Source organism: Anguilla rostrata, chromosome 10 (genome assembly GCF_018555375.3).
Source record: "Anguilla rostrata isolate EN2019 chromosome 10, ASM1855537v3, whole genome shotgun sequence".
NCBI lineage: Eukaryota > Metazoa > Chordata > Actinopteri > Anguilliformes > Anguillidae > Anguilla > Anguilla rostrata.
Genome location: NC_057942.1, coordinates 28,582,187 through 28,595,728, shown reverse-complemented (window position 1 = coordinate 28,595,728; position 13,542 = coordinate 28,582,187). Strand labels below are relative to the sequence as shown.

Sequence of the window (13,542 nt, the reverse complement as noted above, 5' to 3'; positions counted from 1 at the left end):
AAACATTTTTGACTAATGCAACCCTGAGCTCATTTGAACTGTAGTTTCCATATACAATCCATGTTAAGCCTGCAGGTTCCATCTTGTAACACATTTCATATTTTATCTCTAGAAGCCTATCACAGGGCATCCTGGACAATGTCTTCAATCTAATATTCAAATAATCCGATCAACTAGAAGCTACCAGCTTCATACCAACCAAACTTAAAAAATGAGGTAGAAGCAATTTAGAAACATTTATAACTTGGTGACCTTGATTCACTGATCGTTCTACAGCAGACAGTCTTACTTACTACTTACATTTGTGAATATTCAATGTGAATTTGGAGAAACTATCCCCATAGATTTTTTTTATTTTTTTTAATTTTTTTGGGGGGGGGGTTAAACACAAGTATTCATAGGGTAATTGAAGGAGAAAGAAAAAACTAGAGAGACAAAAAGAAGGGAAACCCAAGACAATTTTCAATAAGAAAAAAGTACATTGGTAGGCTTTTATTCATTATTTTTGAAAGTTTTCCTGGGTTCTTGTTTCTTCTTATTTTTTTGAGGTTGTACACCTTCTGACTCAGTCATTTGTAAAAACATTCATGTGGAGTGTATAGAAAAAAAAAATAAAGATGGAATAGTCCAAATACTTTTCCAAATACTTTCCCCATACACATAAATGTATGCATATTGTCTGTTTTTTTCCCCCCACACATATACAATTACCTATTTATATATAAAACCAAATTTTAAAAGTGATGGTTATTCATTTTCTTTAAATAAACTTATTGAGATTATGTTCAAACTATACAAACAACTTCAAGGATAGAACCATGCCAAAAAAAGAAAAGAAATAAGGTGGGGAAAATGCTAAACAACCACGTGCTCATTAGTCTTTCACAGAAAGACAGAAGCTGGCAACAAATGCACGCAAGTCCTGCTTTTGACCACCAGGTGGTGCAAAAGGTGGCTGAGAATCACACCCGCATGGGGGAAAATACTAGCAGTGGTCAAATAAGTATATTATATGTAGCGTATAGGTATACGGTCACTGGGGGCAGGGGAATAAATAATAATAATAATAAGTAGCTGATAACAATAATATCATGGACTGCATATCAGCAAGGTAATGACCAATCATATACATGGCTGAGTCAAAAATTGTTAAAATAAAGAAAAAAAAGCCAGGGCGGTACACTATCCTCAAGACTGGCACGTCTCAACATGGCCAGATTTCAGTGTTCAGCTGTTCCTCCTTGTTCTACCTGTTTTAAATTATGGATAATAAAAGCGGATAACACACCTTACTCCTACAATGCAGACAGGAGCTCCACCAATCATGACGTATGGTGGTAACAATGACTAGAACAACGAGGAGAGTGATTGGTCTTCCTGTAAGCCCACAGGGAACTTGGAAATACATCCACTAATTGCCATCAGTGTTGTTCTATTTGTTTTGACCAACCTACTTTGTGATTGGTGGCTCTCCTCTTTGATGTACATGGGCTAGGTGATGCTACAGCTCTCCAATTCCCCTTTTACTATCCTATGATATGGAAGAAAGTATGAAAAACACAATTGATTCGTTCATTCTCGACATAGTCCCGCACTGAAAGCGCACATGGAGACACTCTGGGACTAATGCAAGAGAGGGCGAAGCTACAGGTGCCTGGTGACACACCGCTAAATCCGCATGGGCCAGGCTGAGAACCAGGTTGACGTGACCGTGGTAAAAGTCCGGTCAACTTGAATAAATCCCAGTCCGAAGACAACGGTCACTTGACGGCATCACGGCCTGGGGGGGTGTGGGAGTGAGAAAGCAGCTGACTCTGTGAGATCAGGATGAACACCCGGTCGATTCAAAAAATGTCGGGGAAGAGAGAGCAGTTAGGAGACTGTGCCAGAATGTGGGGAGGGGGAGGGGGGCACGGTTAACTGTTCAGGCTGTGGTTGAGGAGCATCCTGACCATCAGGAGAAAGAGACCAGACAGAAATGACTGCTGACCAAAAAAAGACACTAATCTAAAAAAGAAACTGTCTTCCTATAAGTTACCTGATCAAAGACTGTATGGATTCCCTCCTAAGTAAACTGTATTTTTTGTCCATTATTTCTCTAGTAAGCCCTCCCAGCCTTTGTAAATACTTTTTAAGAGAAGGGGCAGTTGGGGTAAAGCCTGCACCAAGAAAATGTGCACAAACTCAAGGAAACCCAATAGACCACAACCCCAGAAACACGGCTGAGCTCTCTGAGCAATCTGGCCTCTCTTCAATTAGCCTCCTCTTTTTCACCCTCTCCTCCCCCTCCTTTTCATTTCCCTCTTTCACTCCCCATCTCCGGGGGCTAGGCTGCTGGCAGGGGGCCCACCTCAAATCCTCCTCTGTCCTCGGGTTCACTAAACATCTGAAACTCGGCCACCAGGTAACCTAACCTACTGAAATAAATGCACATTAAAGGAAAAATGATGTGCACAGGGGTGAGAGGAGAAGCCAGGCCCGAGAGTGAGCAGAGGGAGAAAAACGGATCTGCTACAGGTTTTGAACAAAGGATGAACCTCGGGCTGATGTGGAGAGGGGAGGACAGGTACGAATGGAGTCCCGGTAGAAGGCAGGAATAGACGGTGGGATGGCGGAGGAGGGACGGCGAGACGTTAGCTCCAGAGCCCGGCATAGTTCCCGTGCAGGCCTGAACACAGGGGCCCCCCGGCCACGAAGAGCTTGGTGCCCGAGGAGTCGTAGCAGTGGGTGTACACCGCGTTGGGGAAGGAGCTGACGTCGGAGAAATAACTCCGCCACGTCTCGTCATGGTTCTGAGAGAGAGAGAAACAAAGAAACAGACAGAGGCAGAGAGAGAGAGAGAGCGATCATGGCACTGCCATCGACATCCCAGGAGATGCACAGAAGCTTCTACTAACTACAGCCATCTAACTGCCGCTCACCTGAAAACAACCACAGAATGTTTAAGAAAGATACATACAGTATGGCCTTTACTTTCACCCCATTATAATCTGCATACTAAGTTTGAATATCTCTTACACACAAAACAAGCATGCACACGCACACACACACACAATACAGACTGCCTGCGATGGGACTACTGGACGCGAAGCCGTAGAGGTGACTGACCAGCCAGCCGCTGCCTGTGGACAGTTTGAGGACGCCCTCCCCTGGGCGTGACCGGAAGCCCTGGGCGGGGCTGGAGGGGTCTTCCAGGAAGCGCTGAGCCCGGATGTCATAGAACAGCAGCGAGCCCTGGCCCGTGCCCACCGTTATGATGTGCTCGTAGAAACTCACCGAGCGGATACCTGCCGACACGGAGCTACTCACTACAGGCAAGCTTTTCAACACTTTACCACAGTAAACCCAATGCTTCAACACCAGGTTACCACAGTAACACCAGGTTACCACAGTAACACCAGTTTACAACAGTAACACCAGGTTACCACAGTAACACCAGTTTACAACAGTAACACCAGGTTACCGCAGTAACACCAGTTTACCGCATTAACACTAGACGTTCAAGATGACGAACATTCGTGCTGAACTAAGTTTGCAGCGAACAGTTAACGTCGAACGATTTTAAATTAACATTCCATTTAGTTCACCACAAACGCATTTTAAAAAAAATAAAAATGGATGCAACTAAACGGAGGGTCATTTTCGCAGTGGCTTCCGCGATATTACAGGACTTCACTGATTGTGGTCCTGACATGGCACATATTATACGAGTACACTCTGTATTGTCGCGTAGCGTAACTAATACGGTCTGCAGAATTGAGCGATATGCCAAGGAAGTCATCTCTCGATGTGATGATTTTACTTCTCGCTCGCATTTCAGGATGAAACGAGTAACGTTTGTGTTGTATGTCTTTGCCTGTCTGCAGCCATTTTTGTTCGCGGCGCACTACCTTTTCAGACTGTTAGGTAATGTTAGCCAACGTTCGTGGAGAACATAAAAAAGTTTGAATGTGTTTGAATTTGTTCGCAAACGTTAGCTAACGCTCGCCATCTTGAACGCACATCTGGTTACCTCAGTAACACCAGTTTACCACAGTAACACCAGTTTAGTGCAGTAACACCAGTTTACCACAGTAACACCAGTTTACTACTGTAACACTAGTTTACCGCAGTGACACCAGGTTACCACAGTAACGGCAGTTTGCCAGGATAAGGCTCCGTTAAAATGGAGGGCTTGTTTGGGCTGGTGGGGGGCGAGAGGAGGCTCACCGCTGCCGCGCTCCCGCGAGCTGACGGATTTGATGTGGTGGGCGGGCTGGCGGGGGTCCAGGAAGGAGACGTGGGCCTGGGAGCCCACGGCGTAGACGGACCACTCCTGCCCGTACGCCAGGCACACGTTCTCCTTACAGTACGGAAGCTTTGTCGACAGCACCTGGAGGAGGGGGACAGGGGAGCCACTGACGCTACTGACACCGCACTCCTAGTACAGACAGCACCATAGCACTGACGCTACAGACAGCGCTGACATTACAGAATGAGAACCGCAGCACATCCAGAAAACTGTGATTACAACCGGTTCTCCTGAGCAACACCACAGAGCAAAGGGCGAGAGCGGCTTGCTGACCTTGCACAGACTGTGCTCGGCCTCCCACAGGTGGAAGTAGCCGTCCAGAGACACAGCACCCAGCTCCTGAGGGAGACAAAGGTTGGTTTGAAACAGGACAGACGACACATTTCAATGTTATTTATGAAAAAAGGAAATTCCCTAATGAGACTTGCACTCAAGATGGAAAAAAGAAGAAACCCACTGGTCACAAATGAATGAAGACATTCATTCAAGCTGTAAAAAAAAAATTACCAGGCAAAGAAAAAAGAAAAAACTCACTTCCAGAAGACCCCTAGATTATCATCCACAATGGTGTGCTTTATATTTAACATGGGCAAGCACCATTAACCCTTTCAAGAGTAGGTTTTTGGAACATTTTAGACTCAACGTGGGCAAGCACCATTAACCCTTTCAAGAGTAGGTTTTTGGAACATTTATTTCAAAATTATAAGCCAGTGTTGCTTTCCACTACCGGTAGTGATTGTTACATCGACATAAATAATCAGTGAAGAACATTCTAATCACATATTTGTGACCGTACAGCTTAAGGGTGAAATTTGCTCTGGTCAAGCAGCTCAATTTCCCTGCCATTTCCTGCTCAGGCGAGGGCACCGATTCTCCTGCATAGGGGACATAAAACTTTGGGAAGTCTGTGGACGACGGGCGTGGGGTCTACCTTGTTGCGGTCGTTGAAGGCCAGCGCTCGGACCTTGCAGTTGTAAGGGTTGGTGTACTCTTTGGGAAGGTCCTTCAGGGCCCGGTGGGAGATGTGGGAATAGCTGGGGACCCCCTTGGAGTCCTGGTGCCTCTCGGCCCCACCCAGAACCTCCTCCGACACCTCCCACAGCCCCATTGAGCCGTCCCTGGACCCTGCGAAGAAGAGCGGGGGGGGCGGAGGTGGGGAGATCAGAGTTCTACCGGATTTCTCTGCATCGGAGTTCAACAGCACAAACAACAAGATTATCCATAAGTGACTGCACACTGTGAAGACTAAGCCCATTTGTGTGACTGACAGTCCACCAAGCCAATAAGAGCTACTTCATTATTGCTTAGGGTTATGCCACTCGCTCACCTGCACAAAAATTAAATAAGGCTTGACACATGATATATGTAAACCGGTGTATATCTACACCCAAGCGCAGGGTCACAGCTCTGCTCCTGAACTGCGCCAGTTTAAAAGTGAGCGCTTGCTCACCTGACACGGCCATGGTGTCACTGATCCAGGCGATGGAGAAGATCCAGTCATTGTGTCCATCCTGTCAGAGGGGTGAAAACACGGAGGGCGTCAGCTACTCTCACAGCTGGCTGTCACCTGACCCGCAGCGCTATTCAAACGCGTCCGCACTGTTTGCTGGTGTCCAGTCTTGACCACAGGCACTAGAGAAGTGGTTCCCAACTCTGTTCCTGTTGGAGATCTATGGTCCCGTAGGCTTTCACTACAGCCCTAACAAAGCACACCTCATTCAACAGCCAGAGATCTCATTGAGCTGCTAATTAGTAGAATCAGGTGGGTCAAATTAGACTTGAATTTCTAACTTACAGGACAGTAGACATCGGCAGGAAGGGGTTGGGAACCACTGTTATAAAGCTCTTGGATAGGCAAACTACATACTTTTATTAGGCATTATAATGAGATTAGTTTCCTACAAAATGATTGGTTTTAGTATGCTTTAGCCCACAACATGTTATCAATAATTGAGGTGAGATGAATAACTTGAATCGCTAATGCCACTCAACCCTAAAGACGGCCCAGCAGCAGAACATAGGCTCCACCCAACCCATCACAGGCTCCACCCACTCCCCAATGGGCCGGACCCATCCACTCTCCCATCGGTGACTCACATCTCCGACGCAGACGGGGTCGAGTGTTGGCAGCCGGTAGACGGCCAGGCTGTTTGGGTTGTCTCCGCCAGTGGCGAGCAAGGTGCCGGAGGGGTTCAGCTCGATGGCGTGGATTCCGCAGCCCTGCTGGTCGAGCCCGGACACGGAGCCAAGGGCGGGGCCCCCAAACCCTGGCCCCAGCCTAACTCTTGCCCCAGCCTCCCTGTCCTTCAACATGGGGATCCTGGTTATCTGCCCCATCTGGACATCTACCACAAACAGCTAAAGGAGATAGAAAGGAGATATAACAACCTGAAGTACACACAAACATACACACGTGCACGTGCGCACTCACACGCATGCTCTCATGCAAGCTCACACACAAGCTCACACACACTCATACACGCAGGCACACGCACACACATGCACGCGCACACACACACTCAAACGCCCCTCACCGTGTTGCACTTGGTCCCGCACACCACCTGCCGGTGGTTGAGCCACTGGGAGGCGAAGACCTTGTTGAGGAGCCCGAGGGAGAACTGGCGCTCGCGCAGGATGCCCGGCAGCCGCCCGGCGGCGAAGCCCCGCAGGCTCCGCTCCAGACGCCACTCCTGCTGCACCTGCGGCCGGGACTCCCGCCCCCGCAGGGCCCACACCACCGAGCGCCGCCAGCGCCACGACTGCTGCCGGCGCCGGGACCAGCCGTACGACACCCGCGCGCGCTTATGGCCCGAGTGGAACCAGCCCAGCTGAGGGGGAGAGAGGGAGGGGTAAGAGAAGGGGGAGAAAGAGAGAGAGAGAGAAAGGACGGGATAGTCAGAGGATAAAAATATCTGGGAAGCTCATACAAAATACCCTTGCATGAAAACCCAGGGGTTTTGCATTAACTGAAGAAAATAATTATCAGCGTAGTAGGAAATGCATGCAAAGGATTTAAACTTTTGGAATATAATTAGCAAGAAGTAGCTACAGCGGAAACTGAGGCTCAGCGTGGAGCACATCCTGCATTTTGCAGACATCCCACCTCTCCCGGAAGTTATTGATAGCGGCTCCCTGACGCCCGCAAATTATATACAATATCCCGGAAATCAGCAAGCGAGAGGGAGATTTTTTATTTTTTTTTGTTATGTGCTGCCGAAGCGAGCACACAAGCGAGAGGGAGAGAGAGACAGAGAGAGCATCCTGATTGGTCTCCTTTGTGCTAAGTAGACCTATTAATTTCCTCTGTGGGCGGGCTTTACAGTCAAGTTCAGCGCCATGGCTGAGTGTTCCAAAAAAAGAAAATATAAGATGCGCTTCACCCCAGACTACACTAAAATGTACCCCTGCCTAACAGGGGTAAAAAAATAATGACAGTGTTGCTCGCTGCACTGTTTGCAACAGCGACTTTTCTATTGTCCATGGTGGGTTAAATGATTGTAAAAGACATGGTGAGGTGAGTTTAACAGGTGTCGTTTTTCATTAGCATAGCTAACGTTATTTAAACTGACTAACTACCTAGCTGCTAAGGAGCTACTCTATTGGTTCAGTCATGTTTCTGCCATCTTAGAAATATTTTAAAAGTAGGATCAGTTTTATCGTTTGAGGATACTGAGAGAATTATACATGCTTTTATTTCATCCCGCCTAGATTACTGCAATGCCAAAAGACCTTGGCTCGCCTTCAGACCGTACAGAATTCTGTAGCTAGGCTTTTAACGAGGACGAAACGTTCATCTGATTCACATTCTCATATCACCCCAATGCTGGCCTCCTTGCACTGGTTGCCTGTGAAATTCAGAACTGATTTTAAAATGTTACTAATTTTAAACCAAACACTTGTGAATCTGATTTCTTGCAAAATTAACAAATTCATTGACACAGACTGCTATCAGGTTGAGACTTCCGACAAAATGCTCAAACCTGCCAAGCAAGCCACATCACAGTACAAGGAAAGTTTGAAAAAGAAATAGAAAAGCTATTTGAATAAGCATTTAGCTATTAACATTGAGACTGCCAACAATATATTGCAGGGGTGGTGGTGCTAGCTCCCTGAAATGAGTTTTTGCAGGGTGGGATGTCTGCATTTTGTGACATAAATATCCTGTGTTTTGAAAGATGCGCTGAAATGACATCCATTGCAATGAATTCACAAAGGCATCCGCTGTGTGAGCATGCACAGTGATAAATCCAATAACCTAGCAAGTTTTCACCACAGGTTTTCACCACAATCAGTTAGTAATGAGCCAATAACTGTTACACCACCGCCGTCTGTGGCGTTCACTCGCTGGGTGACGCTGTCATAAAATTTTCCCCGACCGTGAAGACTGCCTTACTTGTTTACATTTTGGACAGATGTGGCTCGTAGGTAAATCTATCACTGTTTCCGTTGCAGCACTTTCGACACAAGCACTATCCAAAAATTTCTTCGTACCGTGAAGAGTGCCTGACCCGCAACCGTAGTAATGTGTTAACACTAAATTTTACGACAACGCTAGCTAACATTTCAAAAGTCACATTAAACAAGTAGAAATTAACGCCATCAGCGGTGATTAACAAATCTACCAAGTATTTTAATAATGGATTTGTAGGATTTCTAATTATTTGTATTTTCTTGTAGACCATTAAGAGCAATGGAGATGAGCCAACGTCCTAATTGTCAAATTGTCTGTACCCACCGCTTACAGCAAAGTGCTAGTTATTTTTGGCTGGACCGCAATAGCGGGGCAGTCCTCAAAACCATATAGCCTACTAGGTTTTGACCTGGTCTTGTTTTTAAAGTGAAACAAAACCACTGGGTGCCCAAGTGATGGGTGCTGCTGAAAAAATGAGCAGGCAGAACATCCCTTAAACTGATTAACGTTATTATTCGTGTAAACTTGTTTTTAATTATTGTACTTCATTAGAAATGACATATTACTAAATATGATAGAGACAGTTCTCCTCAATTAGTTTAGACGAGAAAAACATTCTATTTGCGTCGCAAAATTGTGCACATTTCAATCGACATTAGCATATTAAAAACTGGATAAACGTACACACTCCGAAAATGTTCATGGCAAAGATCTGGAATACGCAGATTTTGTCATTTGAACGAGCACAGGTTAGATGGCATTTTTGAGTTTATCATTTATTTTGAATTTATTTGATCTTCATAGCATGGCGTGACAAAGGAAACTGTGTTTATCTACAATTGAATTATTCAGATCGTGAGCAGACTTGTTAATAAACGAAAATGATTGAAAGTCAAGACTAATAATCAGGGGAAGTTTTCTGCCTCCTCGATTTTCAGCTCAGCAGGCACCACTGTGCCTTAAGTTAAACTATCAGTACTAGTTAGTTAAATAATGTGTGTAATAGAACACACATTGCCACACCATATTGCCACTATAAAAACTCTCTTAACAAAAATATAACATAAGCTTTTCCATTTGATTTGTCAGTTGTTGTGCATATTGTGTTTTTGTTTTGCTTGATCAACTTATTGTATAGTGGATGCAATGCATTTTAATACAATTTTGGACCCGGCTCTGCACTCTCTTGACTTAATTTTTTTTTTTAAGTGCCCTGAACCGATGTCCCCCTTACATTACTTTTGTAATGCAAGGGGAACATTAGCAGTAAGATTGCATTAATTCTAGGGTGAGTTTTTCCCTATATCCTCATGCTAAAATCTACTGTAAATCCACATTTTAAAGCTGATATTTATGCCCCCGGACCCCCCGAGGGGGTTCGCATCTTTGTCACCTTTTTCACCCCTGATGAGTTTGCAGGTCTGTTCACGGTAAGAAGAAATTTCAGGATTTTTGCTTGTGTCGAAAGTGCTGCGACGGAAACAACGATAGATTTACTCAGGAGCCACATCTGTCCAAAATGTAAACAAGTCAGGCAGTTTTCACGGTCGGGAAAAAATTTATGTCAACGTGGTCATTTGGCTAACTTAGCTAGCTAGCCAGCCAAACAGTCAGTAACCCAGATACTTCCTTTGTGACATTTAGGGATAATGTCAAGGAGGAAAGGTAAAAGGCAAAAAACCTTAGACAGTTTTTTTAATGTTTACATGTGCCCAGCATTACAAGGCTTGTTGTAAGATTCAGTAGCCAATCAGGACTTGAATAAGTTTTTTGTAGAGTGCAAAAACTTTGATATTATTTATTTTATTTAATTTCTTTTGTTATTGTTGAAAACACAGCATTCCAAGACTGTACATTCTTGTCAGATTCTTTGTAAGACTCTGCTATGTTGTAAATAGTTGTTGATTTTTTAAATGTGTGTTGAATAAATTACTTATTTATAACAACATTCACATAACATAGTCATATTTTCAAAACTCCAGTCAGATTTTAGCATTGACTTAATATAGGGCCGTATGGAATCTGTGTTATAGCTTTTTTTAATTCTCAATTCCGCGATTCCATCCGTTATTCTGTTATCACAGAAACTATAGGGCCCTACCTTAATGCTGCCATCAGTCTGTCGCTGGCCCGCGCCGGGCCCCCGTCAAAAAAGACACTTGGCCACTGGCCCGCGCCGGGCCGCCAGCCCCCGTCAAAGGGTACTTGCCCCCGGGCCTAACAACTTTTCTGGGGGAAACCCTGAGTTGGGATTTAACTGAAGGAAATTCGCCTATGTACTGCATGCTTATACCCCAGCCATGACATACTGTGTGTGATGTTTTCACCTTTACAAACATGTGTTAATACTGTCCTATTCTCCTTGCCATACTACTGCAATATCTAGCCACATTTTCATATTTATTTGTTTTAAGTTGCATAGTTGATGTTACAAGGTAGCAGAGAATGTTGAAGTGATGCATTTTAAATTACTCTAATTCTTCCCTTATCATTCAGTTAAACTCATGTACTGATGTAATGTTGTATTGGATAATGCAATAATAATTAAAAGTAATGGGTGTATTTTATCTTTAATTCTCCATTTAAAATTTTGCATTGTCATTGTTAAAAATGTAGGGGAAAAAATAGAAAATTAATATTAGTAATTAATATTAGTGTGGTTCTAACTGAAAATGAATAGTTTTGCAATGCCTATGTTTAAAATATAAGTTGTTTTAATACTGTACAAATAGAAAAAGAATAGTTCATATTTTAGGACAACTGCAGTTCGATTTTTCCTTAATAAATTTCATTTCGCTTAACGTAATAGTGGTTTTATCATTGGAACTTTTATTTTGAAATTTTAAGACGCGCGCGAAAGTCCTTACTGTCGCTAGCTTCACACTGCTCCATAAAACCTAAAATATAACGTCGGTCAGACCTTTCATACGCATAAAACGACAAAAACGAGTCTACAATGCATGATTAATTCATAGGTAACTGACAAATGTGTGTTAAAGGACTGTCCACAAACAGGCATATTTGCTAAGACAGCTGGGTTTCGGTAATGTTATGACAAGTGACGCTTCGCTCGTCTGCTCTACATGAACTACTTCGATTTGCTGTTGGCCACAGTTATTTAACATTAGCTAGCTAGATAACTAAATACAGTTTTAAGTTGCATAATCAACATACAACAATTGGCTAGCTACAATATATATGAGGGGGAACGTTAAACTAATTACACAGACAGACAACTAGACTGACTAGGAATCTCGAACAAAAAATTAGCTGGCTAAGCTGTTGCTGGCTAGCTATTATAACTAGCGAACACAACCATTTAGCCAAGCCAACTCATTTACACTCAGACTCCATAAATCGCAATGTCTATTCAAACGTTCTTGTTCTATGAAGTTTGATAGCTTGAATAGACTAGGTATTTACTAGATAGCACATGTTGCTTTGTCGTGTGACTGCAAACGTCGACAAAAACAGAACGGAGGACACTACATGCCCCATACATTGCCATATATGTTTGTCCACATATGTAGCAAAGTTATACTTAAAGCTAAGTGATTGGTTGCTAGCCAACAAAGTTAACTCGTCACTAGTTTACAAGCTTCACGAATGCACCATCTAGCTACCGCTGGAAAACTCAAGATAGCGACCAAATGTCAGGGACCCAAACCCACCTACCTGTTGTTCCTTTGGTTCGCCTGCCTTTCTTTTCCTGCTAACTGTTTTTCTCGCCATAATCTGACACACGCAGATCCCTCGCCGACATGGAGGGCAATAGCGACGAAGGGTACTGGATCATATAATGGCGATTTTCTAATTAAAGTGCCGTGCTGTGGAGCAAAAGTCCGCGGGTGAAGGGCGTTACAAGAGCACACGGACCGGCCAGGCTGTTTTGGCCAATTAAGCACACAACCCCAGCAGAGGCAGCTACCCAATGCCCCCTCCCACCTCCGCAACCCAAACAGTGAGGCACTCCGTAAGCTTGGTATGTTGGTTATCCGTACTGTGAAAAATTGGAAAATTAGCAACTCCTGTTTTCAAGCTGTCTCTGAGTCTTTTTTTCACCCTCTACGTTTTTTACTACTCCTTTTAGCAAACTGCATCACCAACGGCAACGAGGCACCGCGCGCAGTCGCAGTCAACTCAAACATCAACAAAAACAAGGTCAAACGTGCCCGTATCCGTACGTGCGTGCGCGCCCACTGCTAATGTCTCAATGACGTCAGTACAAGACCCCTTTTGAAAATCTCGTCTTTGACGTCACTTAAATAATTTCAGTAGATGACTTTGTGCATCTAAAGATTTTTAATGCCCCTCCTTTGTGAAATTACTTTCTGTACTGTTTACCTTAGCATACTTTTTGGTTAAGAAAAATCATAAATATAAAGTTTACCATCTGAGTGGTAGATAGTAAACCTACAGTACTGGGGTGTCATTCCAACCAACTGGGGAATTGTTGTAGTAGTTTTATTCTAGCATCGGAAGCAAGGGTGCACAACAAGGGCCAGACTCTTTCAAAATTGTGTCAACTTTTAATCTTAATTATTTAATTAGCTCAATCATATCCTAATCTGACATTTGTATACACACCAGCTATATAGCTGCAGATTGCAAGTGCATCCCAAAGATTTTACTGTGCACAAGTACAGGAGTGAACCAGCATAGTTTATAGAGATGTCAGAAAAATAAAGCTAAGGCAATTGGTTGGAACAAAAACCAGCAGGCAAGAGTTGTGAATGCTTGATCTAAAGTGTGTAAAGTCAGTTGCAGTGGCATAGTTCTTTTTCTTCTCTCTTCAGAAATGTCTTATAAATTATGGCAGTGGATAAATATGTTTCCTTTG

The 13,542-nt window shown here is 44.0% G+C and overlaps 1 protein-coding gene across 1 annotated transcript; it reads right to left on the bottom strand.

Annotated features, from left to right (window-relative positions):
- Window positions 1-459: 459 nt before the first annotated feature.
- Window positions 460-12,868, bottom strand: LOC135233144 (DDB1- and CUL4-associated factor 12-like). The gene is made up of 9 exons (XM_064296390.1): window positions 12,378-12,868; window positions 6,826-7,119; window positions 6,389-6,649; window positions 5,742-5,802; window positions 5,223-5,416; window positions 4,565-4,630; window positions 4,210-4,372; window positions 3,109-3,287; window positions 460-2,792 (listed from the first exon to the last, which is right to left on the bottom strand). The coding sequence occupies exons 1-9, from the start codon at window positions 12,432-12,434 to the stop codon at window positions 2,634-2,636; spliced, it is 1,434 nt and encodes a 477-aa protein (XP_064152460.1). The 5' UTR covers window positions 12,435-12,868; the 3' UTR covers window positions 460-2,633.
- Between the last annotated feature and the right edge of the window lie 674 nt (window positions 12,869-13,542).